The sequence below is a fragment of the Crotalus tigris genome, unplaced genomic scaffold (genome assembly GCF_016545835.1).
Source record: "Crotalus tigris isolate CLP2741 ecotype Arizona unplaced genomic scaffold, ASM1654583v1 scf7180000019173.45859301935:6455823, whole genome shotgun sequence".
Classification (NCBI taxonomy): Eukaryota; Metazoa; Chordata; class Lepidosauria; order Squamata; family Viperidae; genus Crotalus; species Crotalus tigris.
Window position 1 is genome coordinate 6,017,174 of NW_024097414.1, and position 19,874 is coordinate 6,037,047.

The 19,874-nt window shown below is 46.8% G+C and overlaps 1 protein-coding gene across 5 annotated transcripts; it reads right to left on the reverse strand.

The window, feature by feature from the left end:
* Window positions 1–15: 15 nt before the first annotated feature.
* On the reverse strand, window positions 16–17,107 carry MAFK (MAF bZIP transcription factor K). Of its 5 annotated transcripts, XM_039360385.1 has the most exons (4): window positions 17,062–17,080; window positions 16,004–16,220; window positions 7,244–7,323; window positions 16–5,822 (listed from the first exon to the last, which is right to left on the reverse strand). In XM_039360385.1, the coding sequence occupies exons 3-4, from the start codon at window positions 7,277–7,279 to the stop codon at window positions 5,388–5,390; spliced, it is 471 nt and encodes a 156-aa protein (XP_039216319.1). In that variant the 5' UTR covers window positions 7,280–7,323; window positions 16,004–16,220; window positions 17,062–17,080; the 3' UTR covers window positions 16–5,387. The 5 variants fall into 5 exon arrangements, with proteins under 5 accessions (XP_039216319.1, XP_039216318.1, XP_039216316.1 ...); XM_039360384.1 differs by lacking the exon at window positions 16,004–16,220 and having other exon boundaries at window positions 17,062–17,107; XM_039360382.1 differs by lacking the exons at window positions 16,004–16,220; window positions 17,062–17,080 and adding an exon at window positions 11,717–12,189.
* Window positions 17,108–19,874: the final 2,767 nt, after the last annotated feature.

The window sequence follows — 19,874 nt, forward strand, 5'->3', positions numbered from 1 at the left end:
AGACAAGATCCAATCTGAGACCAGAAGATGCTTTATTGGAAAGCTTACCAAAAAGCCACAATGGTTGCAGCTTCAAATTTACAGCAATAAATTAAAACAAGGGAAGAGGTTTTCAAATGAAAATCAATTGGACGCACACACACACGGACGCACATCATACGCCTCACAGGACAGGCACCCACATTACTTGATATGTCAATAATTTATTTCATAATAAAAAAGCAACACAAAAATAAATACCAAAACAAAATTAAGTTTGCAGAAACCACAGAGCAGAACGGTCTTGTGATTAGAGCTTTTGGATCTGAGCTGCAAAAATCCAGAGAAGCAAAAATAAAAAAGAGAGAGAGATACAGAAGACTCTTTGCTGCCATCTGAGTTTTTTGCAGCCCAGATCTGGAGCCATATATGTGAATTTTATTTTATTTTTTAAAAGAAGTACAATTTTATGATGTGAGGAAATACTAGGATCAGCCAACAACAATTAAAACACGCTAAATTTCTAAAGCATGTAGTAACAGAAAAAAAGGGGGCAGGGGGGAAAATAATCCATATTGTAAGAAAAATTCTTTCCTTAAAAATTAAATTCCTCTGATTTTGATATAGGCAAGTGCTTCATTTTTTATATACACCATTAAGATGCAATCTCTTATTTGATTTGACAGAGGCGCTGCCCAAATCAACTTTGGGCAGCTTGCAACTTAAAAACAAACAAACAACTGGAATAAAAACAGGAAACAATTCCCGTCGGTTAGGGAGAGTCACCACTTGGCTGCTGTGCATTTTTGGTATCCAAATGCATCCTTCCAGGCTCATGTGTAAGCCAAGTTAATCTGCTTTCACATATTCCAGGATGATCACGGGTCTTGTGAGACCAGAGGCTGAACCAACCTGAGAATTTTCAGTCATATCATCCATGGGAGAGAGATTTTTTTTTTTTTTAAATGAATCTCTGCCTATAAAAAAAACCCCTAGGATCTAAGAGAAGTGCCAAGTATTGTTTGCATATAAAATACTAGTTTATAATATGCCAGGAAGCTTTACTTTATCCCCACATTAGCATCATTTAAATCAGTATTTTTCAAAATTGGCCACTTTAAGATGGGTGGACTTCAACTCCCAGAATTCCCCAGCCACCATGGCCAGAATTTCCTAGCATGGTATGGCTGGCTTGGGGAATTCTGGGAGTTGAAGTCCCCCTATCTTAAAGTGGCCAACTTTGAAAAACATTGAAGCCACAGTATGCTGGTTTTCCCTGTAGGCAGTGGGATTCCCCCACCCCCAAAAAACTTCTCAGGGAATTAAATAGCAGGAAAGGGAGAAGTGGCAGCTGAATGAAATGGCATTTTTTTTTTAAAAATGTGCATTTCTTAAAGGCGGCAGTGGTTTTGCACACAATGTAGGGCTGTGTTTCTCCCCAAAGCTTCACGGTGATAAGTGTCCCTAAAGAGGGGGAGGGGAAGAAGAGAGTGAAAAAAGGCGGATTAACTGCTTTCTAGCTCTCTCAGGATGATGGATGGGGTGTTGTACCCCTCTTTCAGTCCTTCCATCCTTCTGGAAGGGGAATTGTGGACTTTGAGCATCCCTAGATGCAGGGGTCTCCAGCATTGGCCACTTTAAGACTAGTGGGCTTCAACTCCCAGAATTGAAGTCCACAAGTCTTAAAAGTGGCCGAGATTGGCAATCCCTGCATAGAAAGCAGGCACCAATTCTTAGGTCCCTCTTGTCCTATGTTTTTTTGTATATAGATTTAAATAAGATAGCCAACAATATTACACATATCTCTTACAAAAAAAACCTGTATGATAAAATGTATATAGTTATGTTATATATATATAATCATATATATATATATATATATATACACACACAGTCACACACACATATATCTGTATCTATATGCATGCCTCTCAAATATTTCCAAGTGGCCCTTAAATTGATATCCAATATGGATTACCTACCATGACTATGGTATCAACAGCTTTTAATTCTGATTTAAGCCTTTCTACGCCTGATTGCAAGGGAAATGGACACCAGATGCTTTTACCCCACAGAAGCTACTCTCTGTTCTCAAAAAAGCAGCAAAGATGGCTGCTTTTGGAGATCAAGATGACTCCTTCCTTTAGAGGTGGTTTTCCCCTAACCAGAGGGTTAGCCCAACTATCATCTCGTCCTGTGCAACGGCCTCATCGTCTGATCAGCCATCACTTCCCCTTCAATGCGCCACCAGCATGGGACAGGGGTAGCCGAGGTATTGGCAGCTGCTGGGAAGAAAGTGCAAAGATGGTGGTCAATGGAAAGTGTGAGAGGCCCTAACCACAACAGAAAAAAACTGGTGCAACTCTCTAGGGATAAACCCATTTATCCAACGCAAGGCCACCACAGATGGTGCTAACCAACTCTACAGTTGGCGCTCCTTTAGACACAGTCAGAATTTCAATGGGTCTAGTTACCAGAGCATCTCCCATCAACTTCTTTCCAGGTCCGTTATTGCTTGTCCACCTCATAAAACTATGGGGTAGAGGAATTCGTCTGTCACAAGGAAGTGCCACTCAAAAATGGGGGACCTCTTCTGGTGCTGATCAAGGGTTGCCCATCCAACACCAGAGATGAGGAGAACCTCAGCTCAGCATAGCAAGGGGAGGCCAAAGCTAGACTCAAGAGCTACCACTAGCAGGATACTCAGCCAATCCAGAAAGAGCACTATTATAATTTAGGATGGTGGAGCAGCCTCCTCCATCAATAGTCCATTTCTTCCTCAGATGTAGCAGCTTTCAACCAGGAGCTAGGAACACAATGACCATTGTTGACTAAGGGCCAACGATAGCTGTAGTGAGACGTATTTGTGGGACACCAGGTTGGGGAAGGCACCTCTAAACATTATTCCATCTTTGTGGAACCTCAGCTAACTCGCCCCTCGTTTCCCAGAGTTCAGCTTCCAGCTGGCCCTGGAGGGGAGAGGATGCAAACCTTTCCGACATTCTTATGCCCATTCGGGCCATTGGCATTTATTTTCTGAAACTCAGACAGTGCAATCTAACCCCTTCCTCTGCGTTAAGGATCCAGGAAGCTCGCAGAGAACCCAGGGTATTCCAAAGGACATTTTAAGAGAAAAATAAGATAAAGCAACTAACTTGTTTTCTTCCTCAAACTTTTTGCGAGGGAGTCCAAAGCAGCAAGGATAAACAGCAGACATTAACTTGTCTTCAAGAGGATTAGGGGAGGCTGGAGGATGACCCCCGCTTATGAGTTAATCTGAAGCCAACGATTTGTGATCTGGCACTGACGAAGTTAGCCCCCCCCCTCGCCACTAGACTACTGAACGGCACAGAAGAGCGTTAAGTGGTAAGACGTGTGCATATGCCGAAGGTGTGATACAAGATTTGTGCTGTCCGTGCACCCAATACCACTAGGACTATATTCACAGTGTTAGTAATTTCCATTCAGGATGCACTTACCCCCCAGCACCTATACTGAAGTTAAAAGCCAGCTACTCTTTCTTATTTGCTTTTGAGGAAGCTTTTATGGATGCACCAGAGAAAAGAGGTCACAATCTACCAGTATTAGCTACAGGGGAACAGAGGTGGGAGTTTTAAGACACCCCAAGGAAACACCACAGGAACTAGGTCTTCAATTCAAATCCAACCACAATAGAGGGGAAGCGTCTGACAACACGGGGGAATGCAAACATGTAAGACCCCTGCAACAGAAATCAGGACTGGATCACTACATGATGGGGGTGAGGCAGAACATCTGGACGGTACCACCAGGTAAATGTTGCATGGTGGGGCTGCTCAGGAGCTGTGCCCCTCCACCCAGCTTCCAATACAAAATTGGAATTTTATCTCTGCTGGGTTTGCTTCAGCCAAGCAGAAGGGGGCAGCAATTTTACACCTTCGGTTTTCACATTGGAAGTTTGAGACCTCTTTAATCTAGAAGCCTGACGAAACTGCTCAAAAGAACTTTGAAAGGGCAACTTACTCACTTCACAACTCACAGTTCCAAGCCTCATTTCCTTTCTCTTCATCGTTGCCTTCAGCAACCCTCACTGACAACCCAACGCTAACCATCATTCATTCCTCTGACACCTCATTTTTTGCACACATACAAACAGCTGCCTACATCCCTTCTTCTCACCCTGTTGACGAGCTCTGATTTTGTCCCTGTTCCTCAGAACTACGAGACCCACATCCCACTTTAACTTGTCTCAAAAAAAGGTACCAACTTTTAAACCTTCCTGTGATCCTCCACATAATTCGTGTCTTCAAGCTTGTTGAGCATTATCTTAAGGAGCCCATTTCCTTGCAGGTATTTAGACCTAATTCTTTCTGCTTTTTATTTTTGACATCTCTTGATGTCAAAGAGCACCAAAAGAAGGGGGTAACGGCAGCAAAAATGTTACGGATAAGGCTGTGGGTTGAATTCATATTTCTTTTTGAATCTTCCTTGTCCAAAAAAACCCCAAACCCCACATTTTTTCCGGCATGTCTTTGATTTATAAGCCTTTCAAGTTTCTAAGTCATGCTGATTCAAAGGCATCATTTTATAGCACTATCCTTTACTGTAAGTTCCTCTTCTAGTAAACTATCTTTTTACCCCACAATCTAGCCACCAAGTCCAGAACCCACATTGCCCGTTTTTCTTAAGTTTCCCATTTTTTCCTTCCTGCAACGCTGTAGAACCTGGATGACACAGGCTGAAATGTATTGTTTGGAAGCCACACAACCACATTAAAAAGGAAATCCAATTCACAGGCACATCATGGGAAGCAGCTTCAGTGAAATTTTTGCATTGTAGACGCTGTTCCATTTTGCTGGGCCATCTGACCGGGACTGAGCAATACCAGGGACCAGACAACGAGGTGAAAATTCATTCACGAAGGCTTTCTGAATTTGGAGAGAAAAGACCTCAGGCTATGAAATTTGGATGCAGTACCTGTTCCAAAATCCCGATCACCCACAACCTATAAAGATAACTATGATGTGGCTGCTTTTTTTCCTAACTAGAGGAAGAGAGAATTTCTTTTTTTTCCCTATTTTGCCATCAGGACTGATGATTCTACCATGTTATCTGTCTTAAATTTTCCTTTAACACACATTCCTTCAATACCTCGTGTCAACTGGGGCCTAAAAGAGACCCCAAGGAAGAGCTGCGCAAGACCCCTCGTCGGATTGCTGGGGCTTGATACGGAATTTCAATTTCAGCCCCAAAGGGCTTACTGAACAAGAGGTAAAGCAGCCAGTTAAATTCCTCTTCGAAGAGTCTGCCACCAGGTGGTTTGCTGGCTCTTTTTGGGGGGGAAAGACGGACGTCGTCTGATTCGAGAGAAAAGGCAGGCGGGCTCTGTAAAGTCCAGCCAGGCGGTGAGTTCTCTCTCCCCTTGGACATTAGGATGCTGCCGAAAACGGCACGGAGCTGGAGGAGACTTCGGTGGACTTCACAATGGTGATCACGCTGGTGGTGGCCACTTTGCTGGGGGTGATGGGGCCGCGGGCCACGGTGCGCGCAAAGGTCTGGAGGGCTTCATACTTGGAGCGCAAGGCGTCCAGCTCCAGTTTCATGCTGCGGTTCTCGCGAGCCAGCTTGGCCACTTCCTGCTGAAGCTCCACCCGCTGCCTCTCCAGTTCCTCCTTCTGCGTCACCCGCTTGATCCGGCAGCTGGCTGCGTAGCCCCGGTTCTTGAGGGTGCGCCGCCGCTGCTTCAAGCGGATCACCTCCTCTTTCGTGAGACCTCGCAGATGCTGGTTCAATTCCCGCACAGACATCGAGACGAGTTCATCGTCGCTCAGCACCGCGGCGTTTTCTCCCGACTCCTCCTTGACCTAAGGACAGCGACATGACAAAACTCATGATTATGACACACTAGGTCAGGGGTCTCCATACTTGGCCACTTTAAGACTTGTGGACTTCAACTCCCAAAATTCCTCAGCCAGCATGCACTGTAACTCAGGGGTGCAAAACTCATGGTTGCCCCTCCGTGACCACCAGATCATCTACTAGGAAGTACTTTGTGTGGGCTGCCCATAGAATCTCCGAAAACTCCAATGAGTTCAACATCCCATTCACTGGCTCAAGACCAGCCAGTAGGAATGAATTGGGCTATTTTTAGAATTTTGAGTTAGAATCCAAAGGAAGCAAAACCCGAAGTTACATTTTTATGTTCACGTTCATGAGATGTAGTAACTGTGACTCAAAACGATATTTTGTGCCTGTAACTTCCCTCTTAGCAGTAATGGGATTCAAATAGGTGAACAACCGGTTATCTGTGTGGATGCCGCTTCCGGAAGTCCATTCTGGGCCTGGGCAACCAAAAATTAGCTACTGGTTTTGCCAAAGCGGTGCGAACCAGCTGAATCCTTCTTAGCCTCCCTTTGGAGTATCATCCTCACTTCTAAAAATATTGCTCAGTGTTACAGTTATTATGATTTTGAAGAAGTCGATATTATTCCATAACTGACTTGCTTCTGTAATTAGCACAAATAGCCAACTGTCAGCCTTCTCTGGTAGACCAGACAGGAAACATGATCTGATGAGCTAATTTTACTTTATTAGAAGGCTACATTAACAGAATCGTGCAAATCTGAAATACAAATAACCCACCGTCTCTTTTTCAGTCTGAAAAGCTAGGGAGATTCTTTTCCGAGTCTCTTTCTCTACCCGTTATACAGTTGTGGGCTCTGTGCTCTCCTGACTGTTTACAGCATCTCTTCCCCTCCCCCCCCCCGGCTCCCCATGATAATTCCCACACTACAGTACCCCAATTCTCTGATGAGTATTTGTACCACCTCAATGCTTTAAAACATCAGAATGTGACAATATGTGACCACTCAGTGATAAGGCGCATTTTTTTTTAAAGATTACTGCAGACAGAAAGGAATTTTGTAGTGAGTGGCTTAAATATTTTTTTCTTACCTGGAAGTTAAAGTCAGGAGAAACAGTTTATTTGACAACTGTGCTCAACCTAGGTTGAACCATGAATTTTAAAGAAGTTCAGCTGAGTATACTGTTCATTACCTCCAAACCAAAGTTAGAAATATCATGCTTTTTTTTTTTTTTTTTAAAAAAGTAAAGCCAAATAAAGCTGTGGTCTTTAAGAAAGACACTCTCATATTTTACTTTTGGGGCACAGACTGACTTTTGGAAAAGAGGTAGATAAGAATAGCGGAAACTCAAGGGTTGGCATCTTGAACAGTTCTCACTGAAGATGGAACTTTTTTTTTTTTTTAATCCAACTAAGCCTTACCTTAAATGCTTTGTTTGGCTTTGGATTAGTCGTCATAACCTGGACACAGTCACCTGGACAGAATTGCTCAGAAATTGCAACTGGAGAAAAAAGGGGAAAAAGAAAGAGAGAAAACAGGATAAGGATCAGCTCAGAGAAAAGAAAGATGCATTTTCATTCAGGCACCGGTACCTATCGCAGCAAGGATATTTCACACCGTTTCACAGAGGTTGCTTTTTAAAATCTCCCTTCTAAACTTTATCTCCCCAGCCATTCAATCCACCCACAATGTGGACGCTGGACCCAAAAGGACGCTGGACTTACATAGGAATGTTCTCTCCTAAGCAGGAATCCAAAATTTCTCTTGCTAAACTAAGGCGGTTGCTAAATGGGTTTTGTCCCATTTTACGACCTTTCTTCCACAGTTGTTAATTTGAATCACTGCAGTTAACTCAGTAACCTTGTCGTTCATTGACTCTGGCTTCCCCACTGACTGGTCAGAAGGTCGCAAAAGGGAATCACCTGACCCCGGGAAGCTGCAGCCGTCATAAATATGAACCAGTGGCTAAGCATCTGAATTCTGATCACAAGACCATGGGGATGCTGCAATGGCCGTAAGTGTGAAAAACAATTATAAATCCCTTTTTTCAGTGACATTGTAACTTTCAATGGTCACTAAATAGTTGTAAGTCAAGGACTACCGTATTGCAAGATATAAACAAGCAAGAGACTTCATCTACCAACTCATAATAATGACCACATCTCTCTCTCTCTCTCTCCTTTTAAAGCAGTTTTTATGAGAATAACCTTTCTTCCAAGTCTTCCTTATCTCCAATTTGGGGTGCTGGAGTGAAAAGAGAAAGAGGAATGGTGGCAGCAGCAGCCGCCAAAAGAGTTCAGTGGGGTTTCTGCCAAGTTTCCCCATATCCTCCTGAATTATTTGGCCAGGCTCTCCTGATTTTTCACACCACCGCAAGCTAGACTAGACTTTCCACACTGTTGAACCCAAAGTCCTCAAATGACTTCCCAGCGTTTTACCAGCCACCCACAAAGGCTGTTTCCTCATCCTGGCTTTGAAAACAGATGGCCGTTTGAATCCTGATTCCTCGCCAGATCTGAGTTAAGAGATGGAATTTCTGGATCCAGAAGAATTCGGCTCATCCGGATTCAGTTTGCTCGGAAAATCTCCCAAAGCCAAATAACCCTTTTTCCCCCAAAACCTCTCAAACTAGCCCCAAGTTTGCTTTCTGTGCTTTTTTTCTGAAAAGCAGGCAAAATGTCATTTCCAAAGCCCACCCTCATCCCGTGCCCCAGTCGTTAAAAAAACCCCACCAGGCGACCCTCCTCTTCCCTTTTCCTGGCTCCTCAAAGACAGAAAAGTCCCCAGCCTCTCCCAGCCCCACCTGTTAAGCTGACCCGTTCTTTGCAAGGCAGCAGAGATCGACAGAGGAGAAGGCGAGGAGAGAAAACAAGGCACCGCTTTCCTCACTGGGCTGGCATCCTCTCATCCCAGTGGCTGGAGGAAGGGGCCCCTCTGTTATTCCAGCGCTGCCTTTCACTCTCACCTCGGGTACCCTCAACTACTCCAGAGAAGCACCAGAGACAGAGTGTCTAGACTTCAGTGCAGAGCCTTCACCTGCATCGCACTGCACGGAGGAGGAGGAGGAGGACGATGACACCCTGGGAGCAGCTTTGGAGAGCCGTGTACCTACCACCGAAGGAGAGGGCAATGCAGCTGTGACATCACAGTGGCTTCCTTCTCCCCGCCAGTTTAGGCCAGACCACTGAGGCTGGAACATGAAAAGCTGAAGTGCCTATAGGAAGCAAAGGCTCGGGGAGGCTGCAGTGCCGGACACAAGAGATGCTCAGACCGTCAGACCAGAGGGTCTTCCTTCCCCGGGCCACCACCCATCCGTCCGAGGAGAAAACAAGGCTGGGAAGGTGCTGGTGGGCAATGGAGATCCCGGTTCTCCATGCACGTCTACATAGTGTCACACATTCTAATCATTAAAAAAGAGAGAGAGAGAGGAGACGGGCGACATCTAGCCAAAGCATCCCAAGCATGATTTCCTTCCGATAGTTGCTATGGTGACCTTGGGAAAGTAGCCAACCCTGAGATGGTAACCATGGAAACAAGAGAAGCCCAAAAGCAAATCATGACTTGGGGTCATCTCTGTGCAAAGGCATGGGGAGGGAGGGAGGGGAGGGAGACAGTCAACAAATCCATGCATTTCAGGCTGCATGGGGGAGAAAGAGAAGGAAAGGGGGGAGAGGGTTTGGGGGGGGGGGCGTTGTTTGCTGGAGCAGCCTGAGCGGCTCCTGGCCTGACTTGTGGCAATCAGCACCATGCCTCCTCCTCCTCCTCCTCCTCCTCCTCCTCCTCCTCCTCCTCCTCCTCCTCGTGAAATGCGCAAAACTGGAACCCAGAGTCTGTTGCTCCTGCCTCGGGAGGCAGAGGGACACCCAAGCTTTCCAATAGGCACTGGACATCCCCTTGCCCAGCCCCTCCTCCTTGGCCCACCAGAGCTGCCTCACTGAAGTCCAGGGCCCTTTTTTAAAGAAACAAGAGAAGCGGTGAGGCCGGCCATCCGGGAAGGTAAGGTTGAGAAGTTGTCTCCTTCTGCTTATGAAGCAAAGGCAACCTGCTTCCCAACACGCCAAACCAAAACAAAACAAAGCGTCTCAGCCCAGTGCAGTAAAGCCGGTAAAGCCGTGGCTTGTTTAACTTTCAAAGCTTTGGGATTACGGTACAGAAACAGAACTAGCAGAGGCATGTTTGTTTCTTTTTTCCAGATTCTCGCAAAGAGCTGGAGCAAGCAGGAAGAGCCAAGCGAGGATGCAGCAGAAACCTGGGAAAGGGACTGCCAAGCGGGGCTACAGCAGCGTGTGTTTTGTTCACCGAAAACGGTCACTGGTGCTCACGGCTCCCTGAAAGCTGCTTAGCGCTTCCTAGAAGACAAACACGCTGAACCTCCCACGTGGAGGGACCACGGCTCAAATGACTGGGTGACGGTGTAAAGAGCAAGCAGAGCCAGGAGCATGGAGGGGGGGCAAAGGTGACCACACCATGTTGCCTTTTCCTGCAAAGGAGCTGAGGCCCAGCACCGAATCCAGAGGCAGCCATGCAACAGGGAAATAAGACGAAGAAAGGCAGAGCTGAGGGGGGGGGGGAGGCAAGAGAAGGTTTACCTTGGACTTGCAAAGCTCTTCCCAAACCCTTGTTCGTTCCTTTACAGCTGTCCTCTCCTGCCCTCATGTTTGGAAGCGGTTGCCAGGCGCCCCAGCAGCCCGCTCAAGGTTGGGACCCCTCCTCGGAGGAAGGGGGCCCCTGCAGGTAGCCCCGAGGCCAGAGCACAGGGCAGAGGGGTGGGTGGGAGGGGTTCCTCTCTCTCCCGGGGTAGGCGAACACGGGCAGCATGGCTTAGCATACACATCCCTCCAGTGCCATAGCTATGCAATGAGTCACCGGCTGTTTACAGAGTGAGGAACAGCTCACATTCCCACAGAGGCAGCAACATTTCCTCCTCCTCCCCCTGGCCGGCCTTCCCGCCCCGTCCCTCTCCCCACCCCAAGCCCTAGAAGGCGAAAGGCAAGACTCCTCCGCCGACTTGGCAGTTATGCCAGAAAAGGGAACTTTCAAAACACGTTGAAAAATAAATAAATTAAAAGGGGGAGAGGGGAAATGAAGCAAAATTTGGGCCCCATCCCATCCCCAAACATTTGAAAAAAAAAAAAAGATCTTTGACCAGGGAAATCTTCAAAGGCCTGGCTCTCTCCCCACAACACAACAACCAACCAATGGAAAAAGCACGCACACTCGGTGACTGGGAGAAAGGTGCCTCCAATGCAGAGAGTTCCTGTGTCTCCTCTCCCCACCCCCACTTGTTCACATTTCTGAGGTCTTCTGACTACCTCCTCCATCATGGGGCCCACCTGTTGCAATGTTACATTCTGGGTTTTTAACACAGCAAGGTTTGTAGTTGGCTTTTTGCTGTCACCGATTGCAGGGCTGTCCTGCCTGCCGACAAAATTTATTCAAATTTTGCCTTGAAACGGAAATGTCCACAGGTAGCATTCAATAAGGCGAGACTGAAAGAATGCAACTGACTTCGAGCGAACGCAAAACAGCAAAACATTGAGCTTCCCTTTGTGTTAGTTATTTGTATCCCAGCTTGATTATTATTTTTACAAATAATTCACCCAGAGTTACATAAAAAGGACGCCCAGAGAAACAACTGCTTTTGTCTGCTGCGGCAATCTCATTTCAGGGACCGAAAGAAAACTTTCACACACAAACACTAACTTGAACCAACTCTCCCTCCCTGTTGGGGCCAATGGAAACTGTAGTCCCAAATGACTAGTAAAGGCACTGAGCTGGGAAAGGCTGAAGAACTTGTCCACAAGTCTAGTTTGCACTGCCCCATGTAGCCTTCTCGAAACATTTTTTTTCCAAAGCTTCCATCTATGGTAAAGGCAAGCGCTTTCTATATTTACTTTTTATGCCGAGCAGAGCGCCACTTTTCTGTCCAGGCTCTCCGAGGTACAAAACAGGGTTAATTATCCATTGCGCAAAGCCCTGCTGATACTGCCAGCTGCCGCTGGATAACATCCGGTCCGTGGCATTTAGGAAGTGACTGTAAGGAGGAAGATTTCTCTGCGTTGGAGACACGAAGGAAGAAAAACACACAGCGAGCTGTGGTTTTCATCAGTGCTGAGGCAGAAAGGTAAATGAATGAAATATTACATGCCAGAAGGCTGGCTGGGGGAGTTGTTTGAACGGGACTGCAGAGGACCTTGAAATTCCGTTTTTTTTTTTCATTAAAAAAAGAAAGAAAAGCTACTTATGGCTTCCCATCCTGAGAGGTTGTGAAATGCCCAATATTTCTGTTTCTACCTTCTTCTGAGCCCCCGTTTATTATGATAAGGCAGCAAAAACACAGTAGTTCTCTCGGGCATCTATTGCCATAGAGCAGTGTTTCCCAAACTTGACAATTTTAAGGCATGTGGACTTCAACTTCCAGAATTCCACAGCCAGCGTTGCTGGCTGTGGAATTCTGGGAGTTGAAGTCCTCATGCCTTAAAATTGTCAAGTTTGGGAAACACTGCCATAGAGAATTTGCTTGGTGGGCTAATTATTTATTCCAACAGTCTCATCTCTGCTTGTCCCTTTCAACATACTTTTTTTTTTAGCTTTGAAAGGAGAGAGGGAGAAGGAACGGAGCACTTGAAATCAGAGTTGAAATGATTTCGTCTCACAAGCTGGAGGAATTCCTCCCTCTCATGATGCCTGGTCATTCAGTATTTATGGCTTTATTTTTTGCACCGTGTGGTTTAGCACTCCCCCCCCCCCAAACCTTGTGGCAGAGACATGGTCTCAATTGCTTATGGAGAGTAACTTCCTCCCAATTGCTGAGGGTCTTCAGTGGGGAAAAAGAACGTGCCCCACAACCAAATCCTGTGAACCAACAAATGTGTGTGGCTATTTTTCAACCCCGCTTGTTTCTAAGGAGCTCCTGATCAAAAGCTGAAAGGCTTAAAACGAAGTGGTCCACTTCAGTGCAGCTCTATTATAGTGTACTTACAGAGATATTACAAATGGCAACACTTAGGCTGAAAAGCTACTACTGCCTTCCTCAATTTAGCATCTCCAGATGCATTTGAGGGTAAATCTCAGCATCTCCAACAAAGATGGGATCATAATGATGGAAGGTGCAGCCCAACCCCTTCTCATGACACTGATTGCTACTTTAATCAAAGACCGTTTTGATTGCCCTCCTAAACACACCACAGTCCTTCTAGTTATACTGTGTGATTTTTTAGGGTTTTTTTTTCCCACCAGTTCCTGGCACTGTTGCAAACAGCAACACTTTAAGACTTCTTCTCTTTTGGAACTCTGAAGTTTGAAAATTACTGCTGAAAAGGAAACTGGCATTGATTTACCAAAGGATCCAAAATCTCAGCATCCATAGCTGTATCCTGTCCCCTTCCAAGATCTACATATAATATACAGTGAAACACATTTCCCAACAAGTATTCTTTGTTTCAAAAACCTAATTCTGTGCACTGCTACTTGTTCTGAAACACTACCATAAAGAGAAGGGAATGGTCTATTACTAGTTATCCTTTTTGCAACAGCCTCTACTATGGCCTACAGATCTAGCCTTCCAAAAAATAGACTTGTTTCTAAAAGGGTGAATGCAAGTCGATGATTTAGCTCTTACTGTACTTTATTTACACTCAATCTGGCGAAAGTAGATTAAGCAGCTCAAAAGGAGGCGGCCTGTAAAGGAGGTTACCAGCTTGGTTTGAGCACAAACACCAAAGATGCAGGCAGGGTTCTCCTTGAGCAAACTGGGCACTCTCTTAGGAGAGTTACTAAGATGTCCGTATCTAGTCCAGTCTAACCAGTGAGCCAATGAGCCAAGAAGACTGGAGAAGCATCTTGCATCGTTAATCATATGATTGTGAAATCAAGACCTTGTGAGAACGTTGCTAGCCGCATGGATGGTCTCACGCAAGGAGAGGATATAAGTATCGGTTCCTTGTTTAGAATTCAGAGGTGAGCTGTCCTGTGAAAGTACCTCCAGTTACTAATATTGAGAGTAGGCTGTAGGGATGAAATGACTTGTAGAACAGGAAACTCCCTTTTTATTTTGCAACGGACCACTCACTGCAGCATCCGGTTCAAGCAACTGCCCCCCAACTTATCTGCTGCATGTCTTCTCTAAATGCCTGATGCCTGCTGATGCATGCCAGTAGGGAGCATGCATGGAAATGGAATGCCCCAAATGCAGCAGTTACCTGGCACAGGCAGAAGCATGCATGCGTGTTCCAACCGAAAAATAAAACTGCAAGGACTCAGAAGCCTCTCCTTCCTTGAAAATGATGCTCTGTTGATCCATTCAACATACGTGTGTAAAATTCCCTTCAGAGGACAACCCCTCAAACTTTCCTAATTATTCAAATCGTGCCCATCAATTACGCGCTAGAAAACAACCAATTTAATAGATAGATCGACATGTACACCGCCCTGAGTCCTTTGGGATTGGGCGGCATATAAATATTTGTAAATAAAATAAATAAATAAATAAATAAATAAATCTATCTAGAAATAGAAGTTTCTTAGCTCAGCCTGGCACTGGTCACAGCCTTTGCAATGTGGCCACCCTCACAGCCTTATGCAATCTATACAGCTTTCAGACTGGGAGGGGGAACTAACTCCCCAGAATTCTCAGGAATGTCGGATGTTGCAGCTAGCACAGGTTGTCCTCGACTTACAACAGTTCATTTAGTGACCGTTCAAAGTTACAATAGAGCTGAAAATGGGACTTATAACTGTTTTTCAGTTATGACCTTTGCAGCATCCCCATGGTTCATGTGATCAAAATTCAGACGCTTGGCAACTGATTCATACTTATGACCATTGCTATGTCCCAGGATCGTATGATCCCCTTTTGCCACCTTCTGACAAGCAAAGTCAATGGGGAAAGCTGGATTCACTTAACAATCGGGTGACTTATCAACTGCAGTGATTCACTTAATAATCATGGCAATAAAGGACACAAAATGGGGCCAAACTCACTTAACAAGCATCTCACTTAACAGGAATTTTGGGCTCAACTGTGGTCAAGGGTTACCTGTACACACAAATCGAAGGTTGAAAAAACCCCATTACAACCCCAGCCACGCAGACCAATTTTTTGTGCGAAGAAAGTTATTCGCCTGAGTCTTGAAAGTGGAAATATGATTCACACAACAGCAGTTCCTTAAGATGGTTTCATTGAGTGCAGAGTTTTTGCAGGACAGAGGTGAGCTTTGAAGCCAGGGGTTTCCCAGGTTTTAACTGACTTTGTCCCCAGGAAGGGGAAATTCCAGCAGCAGCAGGTAAGGGGGGGGGAGCATAAATTAAGTTTATGGCTCTGCAGCTTTAAGCACAGGCCTAAGCTTGCTTTGGAAAATACCTGCAGTCTTGATTCCTGTGCTACAGTAACAATTAAGTGTTTGTTTACGGATGCATACAGTGTCCTGAGACAAAGTAGTATTTTTGTAGATAAACACAAGACTGGTACAACAGTTGAGCTGGGAAAAACTCAAATCTGTCTGCCCATTCAGCCATGCCGTCCCTCTCAGCCCAAGCCAGTTTGCAAATCAGCCGCCTCTCCCTGTGCCTTGATTTTGGCTAGGTGGGCTGGATAAGTCGGGTCACTAAGATTTAGGAAGCATTTTTATCTCCCCCTCTTGATGGCTTATTTAACAAATGTCCTGGCTTAGAACAAGAGGGGAATTTAACCTTCCTTAATAAGACGGGTTGGTTAGAGAAAAAGGGTTACAGCAGTCGTTAACAGATGCTTGTTTAAGGATGGATTTCCTGCATGTACAACGTCCCGAGGCAAAGCAGGGTTGCACATATTTCTATATAAAGGTAAAAATACCATCCAGAGGTGCCATGAAGATACGGGGGGGAGGGACCCGGCCTCCAATGCCAGGAAGATACGGGGGGGGGGGACCCTGCCTCCAATGATTGGTGAGGCACAGGGCTGGCCCTTTGGGAAGGGGCCATTACAGAGAAGAGCAGTTCCTTTCCTCGCCCCTCCTTGTCAAAAGAAACCTGCTTTTTTTCCAAGGGACACGCAGGAGTCCCAGTCACACAACTCCCCTCTGCCACTTCGCAGGAAAGCTGGGCTTGCAACCCGCAAGAGCCACATTCACACGACCCCCCTTCAACGGCTCACCAAAACCTGCTCCCCACCCAGCCTTCACACGCAAACGCGTCCTACTCACACAACAGCCCTCCGCTGCTCTCCCCACCTGCTTCTGGCACGCAAGAGCCGGTTTCTTACGATGCGGGGGGCCGAGCGAGCGGCTCGAATTCAAACAAGGAGCTCATGGCGAGCAGGGCCCTCTGTCGTCGGGGAAGAGGGGAGAGCCGGCCGGCCGCCTCCGGCTTCTGAAGCCGGGCGCTGAATTCAGGCCCATTGAGAAAAGCGACGCAGCTTTCCTAGAGAATAGCAATTTTTAGAGCCAGACATTTTAATATCCTCTCCTTGGCACTCCTGCAGGGCAGGAATGATAAAACCCCAAGACTGTGTGAAGGTGTACTTGTGGCAGTGGGGAAGCTGAAGAGCTCTCTCACACGTGTGTCCTGTTAGTCCAAAGCCAAACATTAAAATCAAAACCTGTGATTTGGATCTGAAAAATATTTCCTTTAATTTTGTGCATTGTACTGTGAGGAATTTGTGGGAATGGGGGGGGCGGGGCTTAGAATCTAATGTTTCTGCTCAGTTCTTGCCCTGTATGTCAAACACCCAGAAATGTGAGAAGGGGCTCCAGAAAAGGCTGTCAGTCTGTGGGTTCTAGGACTGACTCGCTCAGAGCCTAGATCCCAATAATGCTCAGTGCCGTGTTTCTTAAAATGCTCCCGTGCCATGTTTTCAGTAGCACACTGCTTGAACTTCACCTCGCCAAAGCTCCGCTCCTTTGCCGTGCCCTAGAAGGACACAGAGAGAGGCAGGAGAGATTCTGAGCCAGCCTACGTATCGAGGGTTGCATTGCATGGACTGGAAACTCGCGTAATGCAGATAATTCCTCTTTCCTTGCCCGTGGCTTACTGGTGAAGCCCTGAGGGTTGAAGTAACCTTTTAGAGTGAGTCCTGACATCTCCCACTTTTTGAATTAAAGAGGAGGGGTGCTCTGAAGGGACAATTGTACAGAGCACCCACAGTTCAGTTCCTGAAGGTGTTTCTCTGTCCTGTCACTAAGGGGGCATAATAAAAACCAGGACTTTCTTAGTGACACTGGAAATCACCAAATGCCTCAGTTAGACCATAAATACTACTCACCTCCCAAACCAGGGAACATTTGTGGGTTTTTTTTCACAGATTCCTCATCATCTGCAAGAAAAATAAACTGCTTAGGGTGTAAGAATGGGGAAACAACTGAAGATAGATTTGTCTGTTCAAAAGTACACTCGAGAGTCAGATCGTTAACATCCTTTATTCATACAGAAGGTGAGAATTCTGCCCTTCCTTTAGAAAAGGCAGGACATAGACCTCTGCAAGCTCAGTAGCTCACGAAAAGAAGCGAACCTTTGGCGATAGTAAAGGACCAGTTCACGAAGCCATCCACGTTCCCTTCAGTTGCCCCCAACTTCCTTTTAGTCTTTCAATTTCAGAACCAGCTCGCTGTAAAAGAGGGCTGGCCCCTTTCTAGGTCATTTGATTACTTTAAAACTTTCTTACCATCTCCTTTCTGCTCATCCCATTTTATTCGGTGTAACGCGAGCCGCTTAAGTTTCTCCTGTGCTTTGGGACCTTGGAAAGAAAGCAGAAAAGATACAACTGACAAACAGCATCGCAACAAGCGATGAAGCACAACTTCACAAACACAACAACCGGGAGTAGGTCCCAACCATAAACCCAGAGCGACTCTCAAAGGAAAAGCCAGAGAGACGAGTTCCTTGTGCCGCTTGTCAAAGCCCAGGTTCCTGAAGACTTGGCCTACCCTGACATAATGGCCTGAAACCGGTTTTGTTTACTCCAGGTTGCGCCAAGTGATGCTATTTCTGCCACATCCCTTCTGCAAATGGGCAGATGTGTTCTGCATTCTCCCCCCAACCCTCCGCCCCACAAAAAGCAGGCTGGAAGAACCGTCGGTGCCTCGGGACAAGTGCAGCCTTCCTGAACCCCCAACCCTGCATTCCCCCCCCCTCCTCCTGGAACGAGTCCGCACATTGGCCTGAGCCAACCCGGCCCGCTCGCCCATCTCCTTACCTCCTTCCACCACCACCACGATGGGAAAGGTAGTTTTTCAAAGGCCCCGCTGGACGGCGGATTTGTTCGGACGGAAAGTCCGCCATACAGAGAAGGTCTTCTGTGAAAGGAAATTGGGGGAACGATTAAGACCGAAGGGCCGGAAGTCGGACATGATGGAAAGGTCCTTCTCTCACAGGACCCGGGGAACGGCCGAGATCGAGGGACAGGAAGTCCGCCATCGCCGAGAAGGCCTCTGGGAGATTGCTGGATTGCTGGTGAAGAACCAGCCGGCAGACATGCGCCGAAGGCCGAGGGAAGCGGCCCGTCCCTTTCGGAGGAGCATAGAGTGGCGACGCTCTGCGCTTTGCGGCTTAGCTTCTCGGTGTCCCGATGCTGGGCAAAAGGCCTCAACGTTAATGCTACGGGACGGAAAGCTCTGCCCTCCTGTGGTCAAAAGCGGGTATTGCGGCCACCAAAAGAAATAAATGCTTTTAATGGCATTTTAAAATGACGATATTCTCTGTCTTTATTAACGGTATTAACACCTTAATAACAGGGCCAGGGGAGGCCCGTTTGCTGCAACGCACAGGCGCCGAAGAAATCTGCTTCAAAAGCCTTCAACCTAGTTAAGGAGGACTATGATGCCCTATTAATATTAATAAGGTTTTAATAATAAAGAATAGCCTTAAAATGCCATTGAAAAGTTTTGTAATGGCTGCTACACCTACTTCAATCATGGGATGGCACTGTTTTTTGACCCTTAATAGCGGCCAATAGCTTCAATGGATAAATAAAAAATAATAATCTTAAAATCATGTTAAAAGGGTTTATTTCCTTTTGTGGCTGCTATTCCTTCTTTAACCGTAGGACTCAATTCTTCCCAGAGAGCTTGACCGCTTTAGTCTCCTCCCAAGGCTGCCTGACGAATGGGATTTGTAGTCCAAAGGGTCCCCGGGCGGGGCGAAGGGCGCCCTAGGCGGAGCGAAGGCTCGAGGAGGAGGCATTACGCAGTCTAATTATCTTCACCTGTGCGGGCCGAGGCACACCTGACCGTGATGAGCCGCTTCCCGCGCCACGGCCGTCTCCATGGCAACCGCTGCGCGAGCTGGGAAAATAGCCGAGCGTTCGCACCTGTGTTTGGGCGGGAAAGAGCGCGCGCCTTTCCCGCCCAGCGCCCTCGGACTGCCTCGCGGGCTCCTGTCTGCACGCCCATCTCGCTCGTGATTGGCTGCTCCGGAAACGCTTCCCTCGGATTGGCTGAGTGGCCTCTCCCCTCTCCGAAAGGCGGGGACATTTAAAATGTCGGCGGGCTCCTCAGGCTGAGTGCAAAAAGAAAAGCGAGCGCGCTGCAGAGGCAGCCGACGCCGCTACCGCGTCTCTTCTTCCTCAGAAGAGAGGCGATAGCGGCGTCTCCTGCCTCTGCAGCGCGCTCGCTTTTCTTTTGGCTCTCAGCCTGAGGAGCCTGCCGACTTTTTCCTTTTTGCTGCGGGGCTCCGGAGGGCAAAAATGTCTCTCTCCGGCGCTCCCGCGGCTCAAGTCCTCGAGCTCGAGGTCGGGCAGGGCCTTTTGAGCTTTGAGGTAATTGTAGCGGAGACTTTTTTTTACCTTTTAGGGATGCGGAGGGGGGCGCGAGTTCGTTAGCTAATTAATAGCTTATTGTTCTCGAGGAGTCAGGATAGCACCTGGGGTAATTTTAACCACGGCGTGTATTCTTACGAGTAAAACGCCAGTGGTAGCTCAACGGTGTTTTATTCAAAGGACTCCAAAACCATAGGTCACTAAAGATACTTATCTCAGTCTTCCGTCGGGGAATAAGGCAAACCGCTGTGTCTTAGAATAATTCTAATCAAGTTCTTAAAATTTTGGTCGAACCTGAGCTAATCTCAGCCATGTCCTTTTTA

What these genes read in the sequence shown, in the direction of transcription:
- MAFK (XM_039360382.1), bottom strand. Translation starts at nt 11,831, where the DNA reads ATGTTATCCAGCGGCAGCTGGCAGTATCAGCAGGGCTTTGCGCAATGG. An exon ending in CGCTCTGCTCGGCATAAAAA is followed by an intron (nt 7,324 to 11,716) that starts GTAAATATAGAA and finishes TTTTTTCTCCAG; the next exon opens with TTGCAATTTCTGAGCAATTC. An exon ending in AGCCAAACAAAGCATTTAAG is followed by an intron (nt 5,823 to 7,243) that starts GTAAGGCTTAGT and finishes CGCTGTCCTTAG; the next exon opens with GTCAAGGAGGAGTCGGGAGA.